Source organism: Condylura cristata, unplaced genomic scaffold, assembly GCF_000260355.1.
Source record: "Condylura cristata isolate star-nosed mole 26May11 unplaced genomic scaffold, ConCri1.0 scaffold00024, whole genome shotgun sequence".
NCBI classification, from domain to species: domain Eukaryota; kingdom Metazoa; phylum Chordata; class Mammalia; order Eulipotyphla; family Talpidae; genus Condylura; species Condylura cristata.
The window spans coordinates 24,805,514-24,819,805 of NW_004567125.1; the positions used below are offsets into that span (position 1 = coordinate 24,805,514).

The 14,292-nt window shown below is 45.5% G+C and overlaps 2 protein-coding genes across 2 annotated transcripts; both read right to left on the reverse strand.

The window, feature by feature from the left end:
- Nucleotides 1–2,838: 2,838 nt before the first annotated feature.
- LOC101626426 (transmembrane epididymal protein 1A-like) lies at nt 2,839–3,744 on the reverse strand. Its single transcript, XM_004688145.1, has one exon. The coding sequence runs from the start codon at nt 3,742–3,744 to the stop codon at nt 2,839–2,841; it is 906 nt and encodes a 301-aa protein (XP_004688202.1).
- Nucleotides 3,745–11,791: 8,047 nt separating this feature from the next.
- On the reverse strand, nt 11,792–12,697 carry LOC101626662 (transmembrane epididymal protein 1-like). Its single transcript, XM_004688146.1, has one exon. It carries the CDS (start codon nt 12,695–12,697, stop codon nt 11,792–11,794), a length of 906 nt encoding a protein of 301 aa, XP_004688203.1.
- Nucleotides 12,698–14,292: the final 1,595 nt, after the last annotated feature.

Genomic DNA, 14,292 nt, shown 5'->3' on the forward strand with positions numbered 1-14,292 from the left:
GTATCTATAGCAGTTAATGACAAGTTTATTACCTTGGATGTTTCAGTTATATTATGTTAAGAATATCAATTGATTACCAGTTTTTTCTTTTTTTTTAACCATTATAAAATTTGAAATGACTGGAGAAGGGTCACCAAGAGTGCACGTTAACCTCATGTTCCATCATTGTGTAAGAGGTAAAGAAAAAAGGATTCCCCCTCTCCCTCACTGCCCCCCAGTACTTGACAAGAGCCTAAGAACCAAGAGTTAAGTGGAAATAGCAAAGATTAGGAGACTTGGTCACAAATAGGTTTTAACTTAGTTCTCACTGGTTATCTGAACCCAGAAATTTAAGACATACAGAAGCTGAGCATTCACACCAGAGTGTAGCCCCTCCAAGTGGAGACTAGAGAGGGGGTTGTAGACAGAAGGTGTGACCTAGACATACCCTTGAGTTGTTGGGGGTACTTATCCAGTGCTGCTTGCTCCAGCTGTGCCTCCCGGCTGGATTTTTTTTTTAAGATTTATTTTTGTATACAGAACAGGACAGAGGTGCAGGGGTGGTGAGCATTCATCAGAGACAGAGTGGGAGCAAATTAGGTAGAAGGATGAAGTACACTGCTGAGGGGAGCAGCAGGTGAGACAGGAGAGGTCTACATGAGCCTTGTGGGTCACCACTCTGGCAGGGGATTGAACTCATGCTGAAGTGGCTGCAGCTAGCTTCATAGTTCTGTGCTTTAACCCATTGTTTAACCACCAGGGAGGACCCTGTTTTTACTTTTAATTGTTTGAGCAATTTTATTTTGAGCACCACTCCCATTGCCATTGCCATAGCAAAGCCCATGGCTTTGAGTGGCTTGTGTCAACCACCTGTACTTGAATTCCTGTCTTACCTCCTTCCAGCTATAAGACCTGAACAAGACAACTGGCTGAGCTTCAGTTTTCTGAAAGATTTTTTTTCTAGAAATGTTTGTGAGGATTAAAAAATAACACCATAGGCCCTCCCTGGTGGTGGAGCTGGTTAAAGCCACTTCCACATGAATTCAATCCCCGCCTGCCCGGGAGGTGACCACATGGCGTGGCGGACCTCTCCTGACCCGCCCGCTGCTCCCCACAGCAGTGTACTTCATCGATCTGCCTGTTCTGCTCCCCGATCTGTCTCTGGTGAATCCTCTCACCCTCCACATCTCTGGCCTATACCCCAGTTCTGTATGAATAAATAAATAAATCTTAAAAAAAATAACACCATAATCAATTCAGAAACAGGTAGTGGGTTTTGTTATCCCAAGAAGGAGGAAGAGAGAGCTGGCCTATATAGGTTATCAGCCGATAACCAAGCTGATGATCAGGCGTAGGCTATCATTGTCTTCTAGAACCTTATAGACCCTGGTCCCTATCTGGCAACATGTTTAGCAGAAATGGATAAGGAGTGATTGTATGAGTGAATAGACCTTTATTAAGTCTCACCTATGCTCCATAGAGGATACATAGACAATGATGTAATTTGTCCTGAAGTTATGTCCTTATCTTTCAGGAATCTACATATTAGAAGTTGAGGGCAAATCTTCCCAAGGGAAACTATTTCAGAAATAGGCAAAGCATAATCACTGAAGGAACAAATTAACCAGGCCAATTTAGTATAATGCCGATGAGCTCTAGAACAAAAGAATTAGTCAGGCTGTTAGAGAAGGTCTCCTGGGTTGCTTGGTTCACTGAGGAATAAAGGCAAGGTTTTAAGTTGGTACCAAATAATGTAAAAAATGTGATTATTGGACGACTTTCTGTGGGATGTTTGGCAGTAAAATTTTCAAAAATCCAAAGACAGTATTTAGTAAATTATAGAACTATGATTGACAAATGGTGAAATAGGTGAGCTTTGGCTAGAATAGGATAAAAATAGGAAGTCGAGCAGAGCATTTGAATTCTATGCAAATTTGAATTTGCAAATTTGAAATGTAACTATATTAAGCATTAGTAGGGTCTTACTTTATTACCTTGAATTTGAAATGAAGCCAGCCAATCCTTAAAATTGAGTGGAGGAGAAGGGGCAAAAAAGAACATCTTTTTAGGTCCCTCCCTGATAGTGCAACAGGTTAAAGCGCAGCACTATGAAGGTAGATGCAACCGCTTCAGCATGAGTCCGATCCCCAGCCAGGGGGTGACCCCCATGGCACGGCAGACCTCTCCTGTGTCACCCCCTGCTCCCCTCAGCAGTGTACTTCATCACTTCATCGATCTGCCTGTCCTGCTACCCACTCTGTCTCCGGTGAATCCTCTCACTGACCCTGCACCTCTAGCCTGTACCCAATTCTGTATGCATAAACAAATCTTAAAATAAAAAATAAAGTGAAATTACAAAAAAAAAATTCTTACATTCTTTTAACATCCTGTGTAAATGAATGATATATTTTGTTTATGCTACTCCATATGGTGGTACCACTTTTGAAGCAAAGAGAGGTATATCTTTCTTTATCAGGATGAGACTCAAATGATTCTTATAGAATGGTGAGAAATCTTTATTCCTTCAGGGAAGTGACGACGATGAGAAGGCTGGGAACAGCACGACCAATGGGCCTTGTTGTCATCCCCTGCAAAGGCCTGCAGTCTACTGCATTACTACATTCTTACACTTTCCTATTTTCCCTACCAACCCCATCAGGCACCCCCCGCCCCCCTTTTTATGTCCTTCTCATCACCTCAGGTTCAGGGACAGGAGAACCATCCGCTGATGTAGACAAACTGCTCTCCATCATGGCCGTTACCTTCACTCTGCACCAAAGAGGATGCAAGGCCCTGGTGGGAGAGAAGCCCCAGGGAGGGAGATGGGCTGGCCCATGCCCCAGGTGCTCTAGGCCCTGCTCAGCACGAGCTCTTTGAAAGGACCAGCGCCTGGTCATCCTGCTCTGGCTGCTCCACCTGCTGCAGCAACTTATAAAGGGGTTCCCCGGCGCTCATGGAATACAGGGCGCCTTTGGATCTCGTCAGCTTCGAGCTGGGCCTGGAACAGCGATGCCAAAAGAAAGAGGCGCCATAGATGCCCAGCAGGCACAGGGCGTTGAGCACCATGTGCCAGCAGAAGAAAGTGGTGACAAACATGATGTCACTGATGTCATCATCCTGCCACGGGTAGCCAGAGACCGGCTGAAAGAGAATGAAGCCCGCCTGCATCAGCCAGGAGCCCATCATCAGGAAGAGAAAGGTCTCGAGGAGCGAGAGGTGAGAGGTCTCAGGAGCCCAGAGCTCTGCCGTCAGCACCAGCATCAGCAGGAACACCACGAGGATGAGCAGCGTGTGCACCTGCAGCTCCACCCCGACAGAGCCCTGGCTGTGCGTCACCAGCAGCAGCAGGAGCACGTAGAAGCCCAGGACCTGCGTGGCTTTCTCTAGGGCCACACACCTCTGAGGCAGCAGGTTCTTGCTTATGACGTCTGCACAGCCACTGAGGGTGAGGAGGAGGAACATGGTGAGGTGCTGCCACTGCTTGGGGTACATAAACCTTGGTGGCAAATCTCTGCTCATCAGCATCAATCCTCCTTTAACGCAGTTGATCTCGTAAGCTATCAAGACGGAGCCCGTCACCGCCTTCAGCAAACCTCCGTAGGATATTTTCCACAGCTGTGCCCATCTTCCTGTATTCCTGGGAGGACATGAAAGGTACAGGAGAGAGTCTTTGAATATCACAGCTCTGGAGACCACTATGGCCTGATAGAGTCCATAGGTCACTAGGAACAGCCCTGGGCACATGTGGCCGAAGAAAGTGCCCATTGAAAGTGCCGCAGATCTGTCTAACGGAGGACGGGTGAGCGAAACTCAGCCACGTCGATGCTGAGGCCCCCTCAATATCTGGACCTTAGAAAGAACAGCCTTCCACCAATTTTTATTGCCTCACTCCACCCACTGCTCCCCCACAGAGAGGAAATGTTTCTTGAAACAAGCCTACACCTTTGAGGGGGTAAAGCCTCATTGTTCCATTCCATCCTGGGACATTCAGAACATATTGGTTCTGCCAAAGGAGGAAGCTGATGAAGGTGCTTTTAGGGGTTCCCCTGTAGGGCCCTTGAGGTGCTTCTGGTCATATTTTTCCCTTCCTGGCATGGCTTCCTTTCCTTTGTCCTCATGAGAGCTCAGAGGAGGAAGAGAGAAAGCTGGGGTGTGGCTAAGAGCAGCCTTGGTATCCAGAAGAATCTAGGCACTCACATGCCCTTGGGTGCCCTTCAGTACTTCTCAGTAATAACTTTGGACTAATTGTAGCATTTTCTATCTGGACACATATTTATAAAATTTTGGCCATGTTACCATATACTGTCTACTTAGCACCCATCTAGATTTTCTATTCTATAGACACATTCTGAAAACCACCAAGAAAGCTCTTTTTATCTGTCCCCCTGACCCCCATGTTGCCTCCAGCCACTCCACCCACTTTGGCACACCTCCTGGGTGGTCCACAGATCTGAAAATCTACCTTTGGATTTTAGGGTCTCACGGTTTCGTAGTGTGTCAACCTACCTAAGCTTCAGCCATGTTCCCAGAATCCTCTTCTCTGTTTGGTTTCCGGCTAGGCTGCCTGCAAGGAAATTTGCTTGAGAATCTGAAGGGGAAAGTGAAGTAGCATCCTAAACACACTCTAGAGGTGCGGGGTGCCGGGTGCCATTGCATCTTCTGCATTCTGGCACTTTACTTCCTCAGCCTTGGGCAGCCACCAGCAATCTGAGCTGTTCTTGGTGTGAAGGGCATTGGCTTCCTCTCCAAATCACCTGGCTCTGAAGTATGAGGTGGGAAGAGGCAGACGTGTACGTCAGTGTGTCTCCATATGCTTCGTTTTGCCCTGGCTCTGTCCTGAATTCATGTAATGTACTGCCTCAGTGCTGCCATATTGACCGGAAGTCACCTTGCCCACGGCAAAGCTGAGAGGCAGCAACCTTCACAGACTTACTTCATCACTAACCATGTGTAAGGTCTTATTTTTATCTAAAAATCAGCTTCATAATACACCATGAGCCACCCCTAACCCATACAAGAGACGAAGGTGTAGTCCTTAAAAGACCAATACAGCTGAGGGGAGTGAATTCCCTGAGCTGGCTTTGGCCGCTGGTAGTTTGAGGTGGAGTAATAGTGCATCAGCCTCCTGTACCTGTAATTTCTCTAGTCCAAGAGACTCAGAGGGCAGAGTCACAAGTATCAGGTAATAGCCAACTGCGTATAACATGGAAGGGCTGGCGAAGAACAAAATGCAAGAAATGCAAGGCACGGCCTGAGCGTGATCTGGGGTTTATTACAGGAAGTGCTTGGAAGAGGAGTTTCTCTGGGGCTAACAGGTGTACTGAGTGGAGAGGTGGTTCATTCCTCATCTTGAACCATGTTGGCGTCACTGTCTTCTGCCTAATCACCTGTCCCCCAGCAAAGCAATTCTGTGGTTTAGTGGCAGCAAATGTGTGCTGATAGCGCCCCCAGTGGGGAGAGGAAGTCCTACCCAGCTCACAGTGCTATTGCGCGAAAATAACTGCTCTTTCTCAAGTCCACCCGACACCAGAAAAATCAAATCTCCCTGGCCTTGTGGATGATGGTAATTCACATTGCTTCTTTCTATTGAGAGCTTTGATGGGGGTTGAAATTTGATGTGGAAGCAAGTTAGAGAAATAAGGCCTAATTTTGCTTTCTGAAAGATATCTGCTTTGCTTAATTAAAAGTTTTATTTTAGGCCCTCCCTGGTGGCGCAGCGGGTTAAAGCACTGCACTAAGAAGCTCAAGCCACTTCCGCATGAGTTCGATCCCCCCCTGCCCCAGAGGTGACCATATGGTGTGGTGGACCTCTCCTGGCCCGCCCGCTGCTCCCCTCAGCAGTGTACTTCTTGATCTGCCTGTTCTGCTCCCCACTCTGTCCCTGGTGAATTCTCTCACCCTCCGCATCTCTGGCCTGTACCCTAGTTCTGTATGAATAAAATAAATAAATCTTTAAAAAAATTTGATTTTAGATGTTTTTATTTACTTATACATAAGCATTGTAGGATATAAGCTAAAATAGATAAGCAGAAGAAAACATTAAAAATCATTGGCAACTATATACCAGAGACATTTTACGGGGGTGGAGTGGGGAATGGGATCAAGAACAGTGGGGGGAGGGAAATACACTGAACTATGGTGATGGCACATGGGTGATTTGGTGATGGGAAGCCCATGGAGATTACAACTGAGATGGGAAAAGGCACAAAATGATGTAAAAATAAACTATTACATTATTTAAACAAATTCCCTTGGTACAAAGATGGGACTAGTCAGGCCACAAGATAAATAATAAATTCAATGGAATGAAATACATTTTGGCAATCCCTCAATCTGGAAGTGAGTATCCTTGCCACTGAAGTATAAAAAGAGTGTTAAGAAGGCAGCATAAAGGCATGAACATTGCTTTGGCTAGAAGTCAAAAACCTGGATTCTAGTTCCAGTTATCCCTTGACTTTCTGGAAATCATATTACTTATCTGAAAAAAAGGTGAGTGGATTACTTAATTGTCTATGAAAATGAAAATTTAAAACATGAATATTATTGCACATAAGTGAGCATATTTGTCTCTCTGTTTTTTAATGATTTATTAGAACACTTAGGGAGCACTGCGGAGCTCCATGCTCAGAGGAAAGAGATTCAAAGGGGAAATTGGAGCGAAATTTGTGACGTGGGTCAGGGAGGAGAGAAGTCAAGGGACTTTCCTTGGGTTTTGGCTCTGCTCTGGGAGAAGTGTGGGGTCCATTTCTCTAAGAGCCGTAGGCCTCTAGGGGAGCTGCTTTGGTCACGCTGAAGTTCCCCTTGTTCTCTGAGGCTGGGGTCCGAGAAAGGATGAGACAGCAGAACTTCCCCAGCTCCTATGCTCATCTTCTGTTCTGTTCCCAGCAGTTCCGAGCCAGAGGTCAAAGGAAGAGAAAGAACAGCAACGATGAGTTTGGAAATAGGACATGCGAGGACAAAGTAGCTCCTCTTAGGGTCCCACCTGGGATGTTCATGCCTCCACCTTGGCCAGGCACCAGGACTTCACATTGTTCATTAAAACATGAACATCCTGACCTCAGGACTTTGAAGAGAGGAAATGTCCATCATGAACCAGTCACTGCCCACAGGTAGCTGAGGAGGAAGCCAAAGATGGTGAATGATTAGCCAACCTGGCAGACAGCGCCAGAGTCTGTGGGCACCAAGCACTGGGCACTGGGCATTGGGCACTGGGAAGATGTTTCATGAAGGCAACTGAGCTTGACCATGGGAGCCCACAGAGCCCCTTCATGACCTGGCTGCTCCAGGTGACACTCTCCTCAGACCTGCACCTCCAACCCAGAGCCCACATTCTCAAGGAGCCCCTGACTCAACCTCTGCCACTGGTCTGGGGAAAATGCCAACGTGACTCTTTAAGAAAAAGTTTTCAAGAATTCAGTCAGCGTGAGTTTACAGACTGCTGTGAGCGCTACTAAGTATAACAGGACTCACAGAGAAGTGTTAGTTCGTATTCTCAAAGAGCTTGCAACTGAGTCGAAGGCATGTGCTATAATATACATACTGGGCACAGGTGCACATATTCAGGAGCTAAGTGGTCTGTCCATTGAAATCAGACATTACATGTGTAATTAAAAATTTCTAACAGCGACTTTAAAAGGCATAAACGGGGAAATTCATTATGATACTATATTCAACCCAATAAATTGAAAACTCAATGCAACTTGTAATGAATTTTAAAATTATAAATGAAATATTTTAGATTCTTTATGTCATATTAAGTCTTCAAAATACAGCTTATGTTACACACTGGCAGCACACCTCAACTCAAACATGCCAGATGACAAGCACTCAGTGACCACTTGTCAGGGCCTTCCATTTTGGATTGAGAAATTCACAGTGTAGAGTGACATGTTGTGTGAAAAATCATTTTAAAGTTTTAGTGAAAATATCAGTTCATGGAGGAGATAGAAATTTGATCAGAAATCGCACTTTAGAAAGCCAGATTTCAAACTCTTAAACGCTGTGGCATTTTAGTGTGGTGCTTTCTAAATGTTTCTTTTAATTAATTCCCTTTCTACTTGGGATGGTCAATATCATCATCATCACTATCAAAAATGGATCATATAGGCCTCCTTGGTGGGGCTTTATGGGTTAAAGTCTCAGCACTATCAAGCTATAGTCAGCCACTGAAACAGTTCAATCCTTTGCCAGGCAACTGACCCACATAGCGCAGCAGACCTCTCCTGTCTTGCTCACTGCTCCCCTCAGCAGCATATTTCAGTAGATCTGCCTATCCTCCCCACTTTCTCTGGTGAATCCTCTCACCCCTTACAACTCTGACTTATACCTCAGTTCTTGTATGCATACATAAATAAAAATAAATCTTAAAAAACAATGAATTTCAACTCATGTGGGTTTATGGGAGAAATAGACCACAGGAAGAAAACTGGGGTTTGGACAAGACATTCAGAGTGGCCCATGGCAATTGCTACAGGTCAGAGATAGCCCCTAGTTCTGGTGCCAAATTTTAATTTTATTTCAGGTAAGCAGTACTAAACCTTGGGGTTGTCACTGACTTACCAAAACAAGGCTCAGAAGAGATAGAGCATTCTAAGCTCTCAATTTTAAAGAATATATGTATTTTATTTTTACTGGCATATCAGCTCATAATTTTCCTCTTTGAAATTTTGTTTGAGCGTTATACCTCACTCCATAACAATAACAGGTTTCACAGCTTATAGAATTGATTTGTGGTACTTTTTAACTATCAAATCTCCTATCACAAAGTTCCTTTTCTTCTGGAAGTTTTGACAAGGTGGAACCTGGGCTCACCTGTCATTCATTCTTGCTTTATGAGTATGCTCTGAGCTCATACCTGTGACTGAGGAGCTCAAGTCTGCTTTCCCAAGTCTGCTTTTCCGGAGATCATTTCTCTTCTCAACCAGAATCTCTATCTCCCAACTAGAAGTTAATCTTAGCTCCCTTTCATTCAGGACTCTGAATGAATCCTGCAGTTTGGGGGCTGTAAATTTCAAAATTTTCTGTGTAGGAAAGACTTCTGACCACCAATGAGTCTCAATTTTCTCCTGTAATGGAGAGTGGTGCTGGATATTGCCAAGACGCCCAGCACCACATTGTCCAGCCTTTCAGTGACCACACTTGGGCAGTGGAATGTGTAGATGTTATACTGCCTCAAGGCCTGGCTCATAGCAGCCTCCCTCCTATCCCCACCCTTTGTTTTTTCCATAACTGCTGGTTGAATACAGAGGATTAACAGATTCCAGAGAAGGAAAACAGACAAGATGGGAGAAGTTTGGCTTCTGAGAGACCAGGGATAAGGCCTACTCGTTAGGAGTGTTGGCAGTTGATTTGTGTATGAAGGAATAACCTCTTGTCAAATTAAGTTGATGAGATTTAGCATTCATCTGTTTTTTTTTTTTTACTATTTATTTATTTGTGCATACAGAATTGGGTTACAGGCCAGAGGTGCAGGGATGGATTCACCAGAGACAGAGTGGGGAGCAGAGCAGGCCGACTGACGAAGTACACTGCTGAGGTATGCAGTGGATGTGTCAGAGAGGTCTGCCATGCCATGTGGGTCACCTCCGGGGCAGGCATTGAACTCATGCTAAAGTGACTTTAGCTTCTTAGTGCTGTGCTTTAACCCACTGCACTATTAGGGAGGGCCACATTTATTTGTTTTAATTAATAAGCACATATTGATTAATATACAGTCTACCAAACTCCCAAGAGATCCACTGGGAACCAAAGTAAATCCAACCCTTATCTGTCAGCTTTGTTGTGACAGTTACCTAAAGGGTGAAATTTATAACTCGTATCCAGCTGGTGGAACAACTTAGCTCCCATCTTTTTCTTTTAGAAAAATTGACCTAGGTTCTTTCCTGTATATTTTTTCCAGATTTAATTTAGAATGGGTTTGCTGAGTGCCATTAAAGTCATGTTAAGTTGTTTTGATCCAAAGTATCTTCAGTTTAAATATGCTTTTGTAAATGCAGGTATGTTACCCAGAAGATACGTTGAAGGAGCTATTATATTGGGAGGATTGCATTAATTATCAGAGATTTGTAAATAATTCAGAACTGGGGAAAATAGGACTTGAAGGAGCAGTGAGGAAGCGTTTTCGGGTTTCTTCATCATTTACCGTGACTGTACTCAAGAAGGGGTGATAGAAAAACATGGAAGGCCAGAAGAAAAATGATAGGAGCAAGTCCAGGAATGAGAAATAAAAGGATTAGAAACACTTAGCCACACGTGGGAAATTTTTCCTAAGTTCCATTCAGGCTTGCACCCTAAAAGGTAAGCCCCAGTCAGGAGTGTGCCTCTCCCCACCAAGGGAAACTTGGAGTAGACAGGAGCTATGACATGTCCACACCCCTTGGGATGACTGAGGACAATTATACGGTTATCCTTATGCCAACAGGGGCTCCTTGTGCCTGCCCTCTTCATTTCTTTGTCTGGACTTGCACAGAGATGCCAATGAGCCCAGAGGACAGGAGCAGAGGCCTCACTTTGGACCGGCCAGCTCAAGTCCCTGTCCTATACTGACCAGCCCTGAGTCCTTGGGCTAACAAACTCACTGGAATCTTAGTTGTGGCAACTTCTAGAAAGTCAACAGGGCATACACTTTATGTAGGTAGAGTAAAAGTGATGCACAGAGAAGCCATTTTAAACAGGATCGTGGAGTTTGTGTTCAGGTGAAGCAGGAAGAGAGTGGATGTGTGGCTTAGACAGCTCAGGTTTTAGACAGCGGAGCCTCCAGGACAGTCCACAGAGCAGCTGGACTTTGCATTTCAAAGAGACAGGACAGGCGGGCTCTGGAAGCAAAGGAGAATTTCTTAAGCAGCAACCATGCAGACAACAATGTTATATTCTTCTGGAATATGCAGAACCGATTAGGTAGGTAGAATATGGAAATCTCCCACTCTTCAGAACCTGCTTTGAGCTGGTGGAGCAAAACCTCTCACAGGAAACAGCATGAGAACAGGACAGAGACAGGGGAAGCAGCAGCAAGAGCAGATTTCTATCAGTCACGGAAGAGTCTCAAATCAAAGGAAGTTTTCTGGAAGAAGAGTTCTTTAAAACTGGGTGTAAAATAACTCTCTGGAATTATTGGCTTTCTCTAAGTTAGAGTATTATTTGGCAGTGGCACAAGTAAATTGCTAGTAAATTGCTGGTGGTAGATAATGAAGCAGCTAATTACTTCGTTTTGGCTGATCAGAGGTCAGGAATGAGAATTATGGTGTTATGAATGAGAATTTGGTTAAGGGAGACTTGAAAAATCCGTGATATGAAAGAACGCATTTTCGCTCTATGTGAAAACTTTGAAATAGGGCTAATCTACCCCAATTCACAAAAGAGAAGAGATTCTTAGCGTTTCAACTTGGTGGGATAAGTGAATGGTGCCACATCTGTTGGTGCTGTTTCCAGCATGGTGGTGTCACTGCCTGGCACCCAGAAACACCCACCACTGTAGTTTGATGTGTGAGGAGTCTTTATTCTTTCATAAAAGCCCAGAGAAGCAGCTGGGGACAGCATGGCCACCATGTCTCTGTCCTTGCTGTGATGTCGCTCCTGCACTTCTCTTCCCATCATGGTTCTTCCTTCCATGCTTCACGTGGCCATCCCGTCTGCTTACCCAGATTCCCATCAGTGCCCTGTTTGCAGGTTTCTCATCCCCTTTCTCACAGCAACTACAGGCACTATCCTGGCCATAAATGTCACTCAGGACCAAAGAGGATGCAAGGCCCTGGTGGGAGAGAAGCCCCAGGGAGGGAGATGGGCTGGCCCACGCCCCAGGTGCTCTAGGCCCTACTCAGCACGAGCTCTTTGAAAGGACCAGCGCCTGGTCATCCTGCTCTGGCTGCTCCACCTGCTGCAGCAACTTATAAAGGGGTTCCCCGGCGCTCATGGAATACAGGGCGCCTTTGGATCTCGTCAGCTTCGAGCTGGGCCTGGAACAGCGATGCCAAAAGGAAGAGGCGCCATAGATGCCCAGCAGGCACAGGGCGTTGAGCACCATGTGCCAGCAGAAGAAAGTGGTGACAAACATGATGTCACTGATGTCATCATCCTGCCACGGGTAGCCAGAGACCGGCTGAAAGAGAATGAAGCCCGCCTGCATCAGCCAGGAGCCCATCATCAGGAAGAGAAAGGTCTCGAGGAGCGAGAGGTGAGAGGTCTCAGGAGCCCAGAGCTCTGCCGTCAGCACCAGCATCAGCAGGAACACCACGAGGATGAGCAGCGTGTGCACCTGCAGCTCCACCTCCATGGAGGCCTGGCTGTGCGACACCAGCAGCAGCAGGAGCACGTCGAAGCCCAGGACCTGTGTCGCTTTCTCTAGGGCCACACACCTCTGAGGCAGCAGGTTCTTGCTTATGATGTCTGCACAGCCACTGAGGGTGAGGAGGAGGAACATGGTGAGGTGCTGCCACTCTTGGGGGTACATAAACCGTGGTAGCATCTCCTTGCTCAGTAGCACCATCCCATCATCAATACAGAAGACCACATATGCCGCTGAGACAGAGCCCGTCACCACCTTCAACAAACCTCGATGGGATATTTTCCACAGCCATGCCCATCTTCCGGTATTCCTGGGAAGGCATGAAGGGCACAGCTGAAAGTCTCTGACCATCATGCCACGAAAGACCACCGTTGCCTGATAGAGTCCATAGCAGAAAAGATAGAGCCCTGGGTAGAAGTGACCATTGAACTTTCTCATGAAATGCAGTTCTGTCTGACCAAGAAGTGAAGAACAAAGCTCGTCTGCTTTCTGCTCCCTCGAGGGGTTCTCAGCTTGTGGGCTGCATTGACAGAGCTAACTTCTACCTTCTTTTATCATCCCCCTCTGCCCACTTTATTCTGATAGAATGAAAAGTTCTGGACAGGAGCCTACGCTTTCGGTGTGGCAGGTCTCATTGTTCCATTCCATTCTAGGACACGGGGAGCTAGCAGGCTACTGCCAAAGAAAGAGGTCGCTTACTTCCAACTATGCACCTGTGCGAATGTGTGCCCTCATGAACTTTCTTCAGCTTCTGGCCACAACTCTGGAGAGCAGAGGAGAGGAGCAAGAGCATGGCATTTACCCAGAAAAGATGGGTTCCTCACATACACCTATGCAGCCTTTATGAATACTTCCTCATCTCTTTGGTTCTGTATCAAAGACAAGTATATTCTTAAAAAACATAAACTCTTATGTACACATGCTGCACACCTGCCTGAAGCCTTCATTTGTCTCTAACAGACAAACTTGGGGTGCCACCATGAAAGGTCCCCACTTACCCCAAAGTCCTCTCTACTGGATGGTTAATGAACCTGGAAGATCATCTTCTGAGCTCAATTTGGACTGTTACGTGTAATTTGTTATTAAAATGAAGATATGTTGAGACAAGGGGTTCAGTGAGTCACTAATATTTAATGTGAATTACTTGTCAACTTTTTCTCTCCTTAATTATTACTATGTGTCCAATACCAATAGCCCTAAGTGCCAGGTGAGAGCCAGCTGCTCATGAGGGATGATATCCAAGCAAAATTCTTTGTGTGGAGAGACTGTGGGAAGCAAGGCAGAGGGAATATGAAGCATGTCCTGAGCACACAGGTGGTCCCAGGCTCCTTGCAGAAGATCCCTGGATCAGGAATTTATGGGGGTAGGGGGCTGGGGAATGTATGTCAGGAGTGCTGCGGGGAGTGGAAGTTTATCACTCAGCATGAACAATGCTGTCTTCTGCTTCACATTCTTTTGCTTAGCCATCTGTCCTCCAATACAAGGAACATTTTGGGTCAGAGAGGCAACAGCTGTTTGATGCTAGTGCCCCCAGAGGTGAGGAGGAGAATTTACACCCCTGTCACAGCACTGCTGAATCTTCACACCTATCCAAGTATCTCTGTTTCCTATGCTTACTTAGTAACAGAAAAATCTAAACTATTCATGCTTTGGAGGGTGGAAGTCATTTCTTGCCAGTGGAAGGGTGGAGATTTGAGTGTGAATTGTAGGAGGGAAATCTTGAGGTTGTTGTATAGAACAACTAAGCTTCTTTATATGATTTTAACTTCAACTTATTTTTTATGCAAGCAAGGTATAGACTGGCTAGAAATGTATTGTTTTTTTCCTGTGTATGTATGCTCATAAACTAAACCACATTTCCCACCTTGCCTTGCAGTTATGCATGGTTGTATGAATTGTAGCCAATGTAATGTAAACAGAATTAATACATGTTACTTTCTAATCTCATCCACAATATTCTCCCTTACATATGCTTCCAAATTACTTACTTTCCTTTTGTTTTATGCAGAATATCACAATTTATTAGCCATGCT

Excerpts from the sequence above, each read along its gene's own strand:
- LOC101626662 (XM_004688146.1), bottom strand. The coding sequence starts at position 12,697 with ATGAGAAAGTTCAATGGTCACTTCTACCCAGGGCTCTATCTTTTCTGC.
- LOC101626426 (XM_004688145.1), bottom strand. The coding sequence starts at position 3,744 with ATGGGCACTTTCTTCGGCCACATGTGCCCAGGGCTGTTCCTAGTGACC.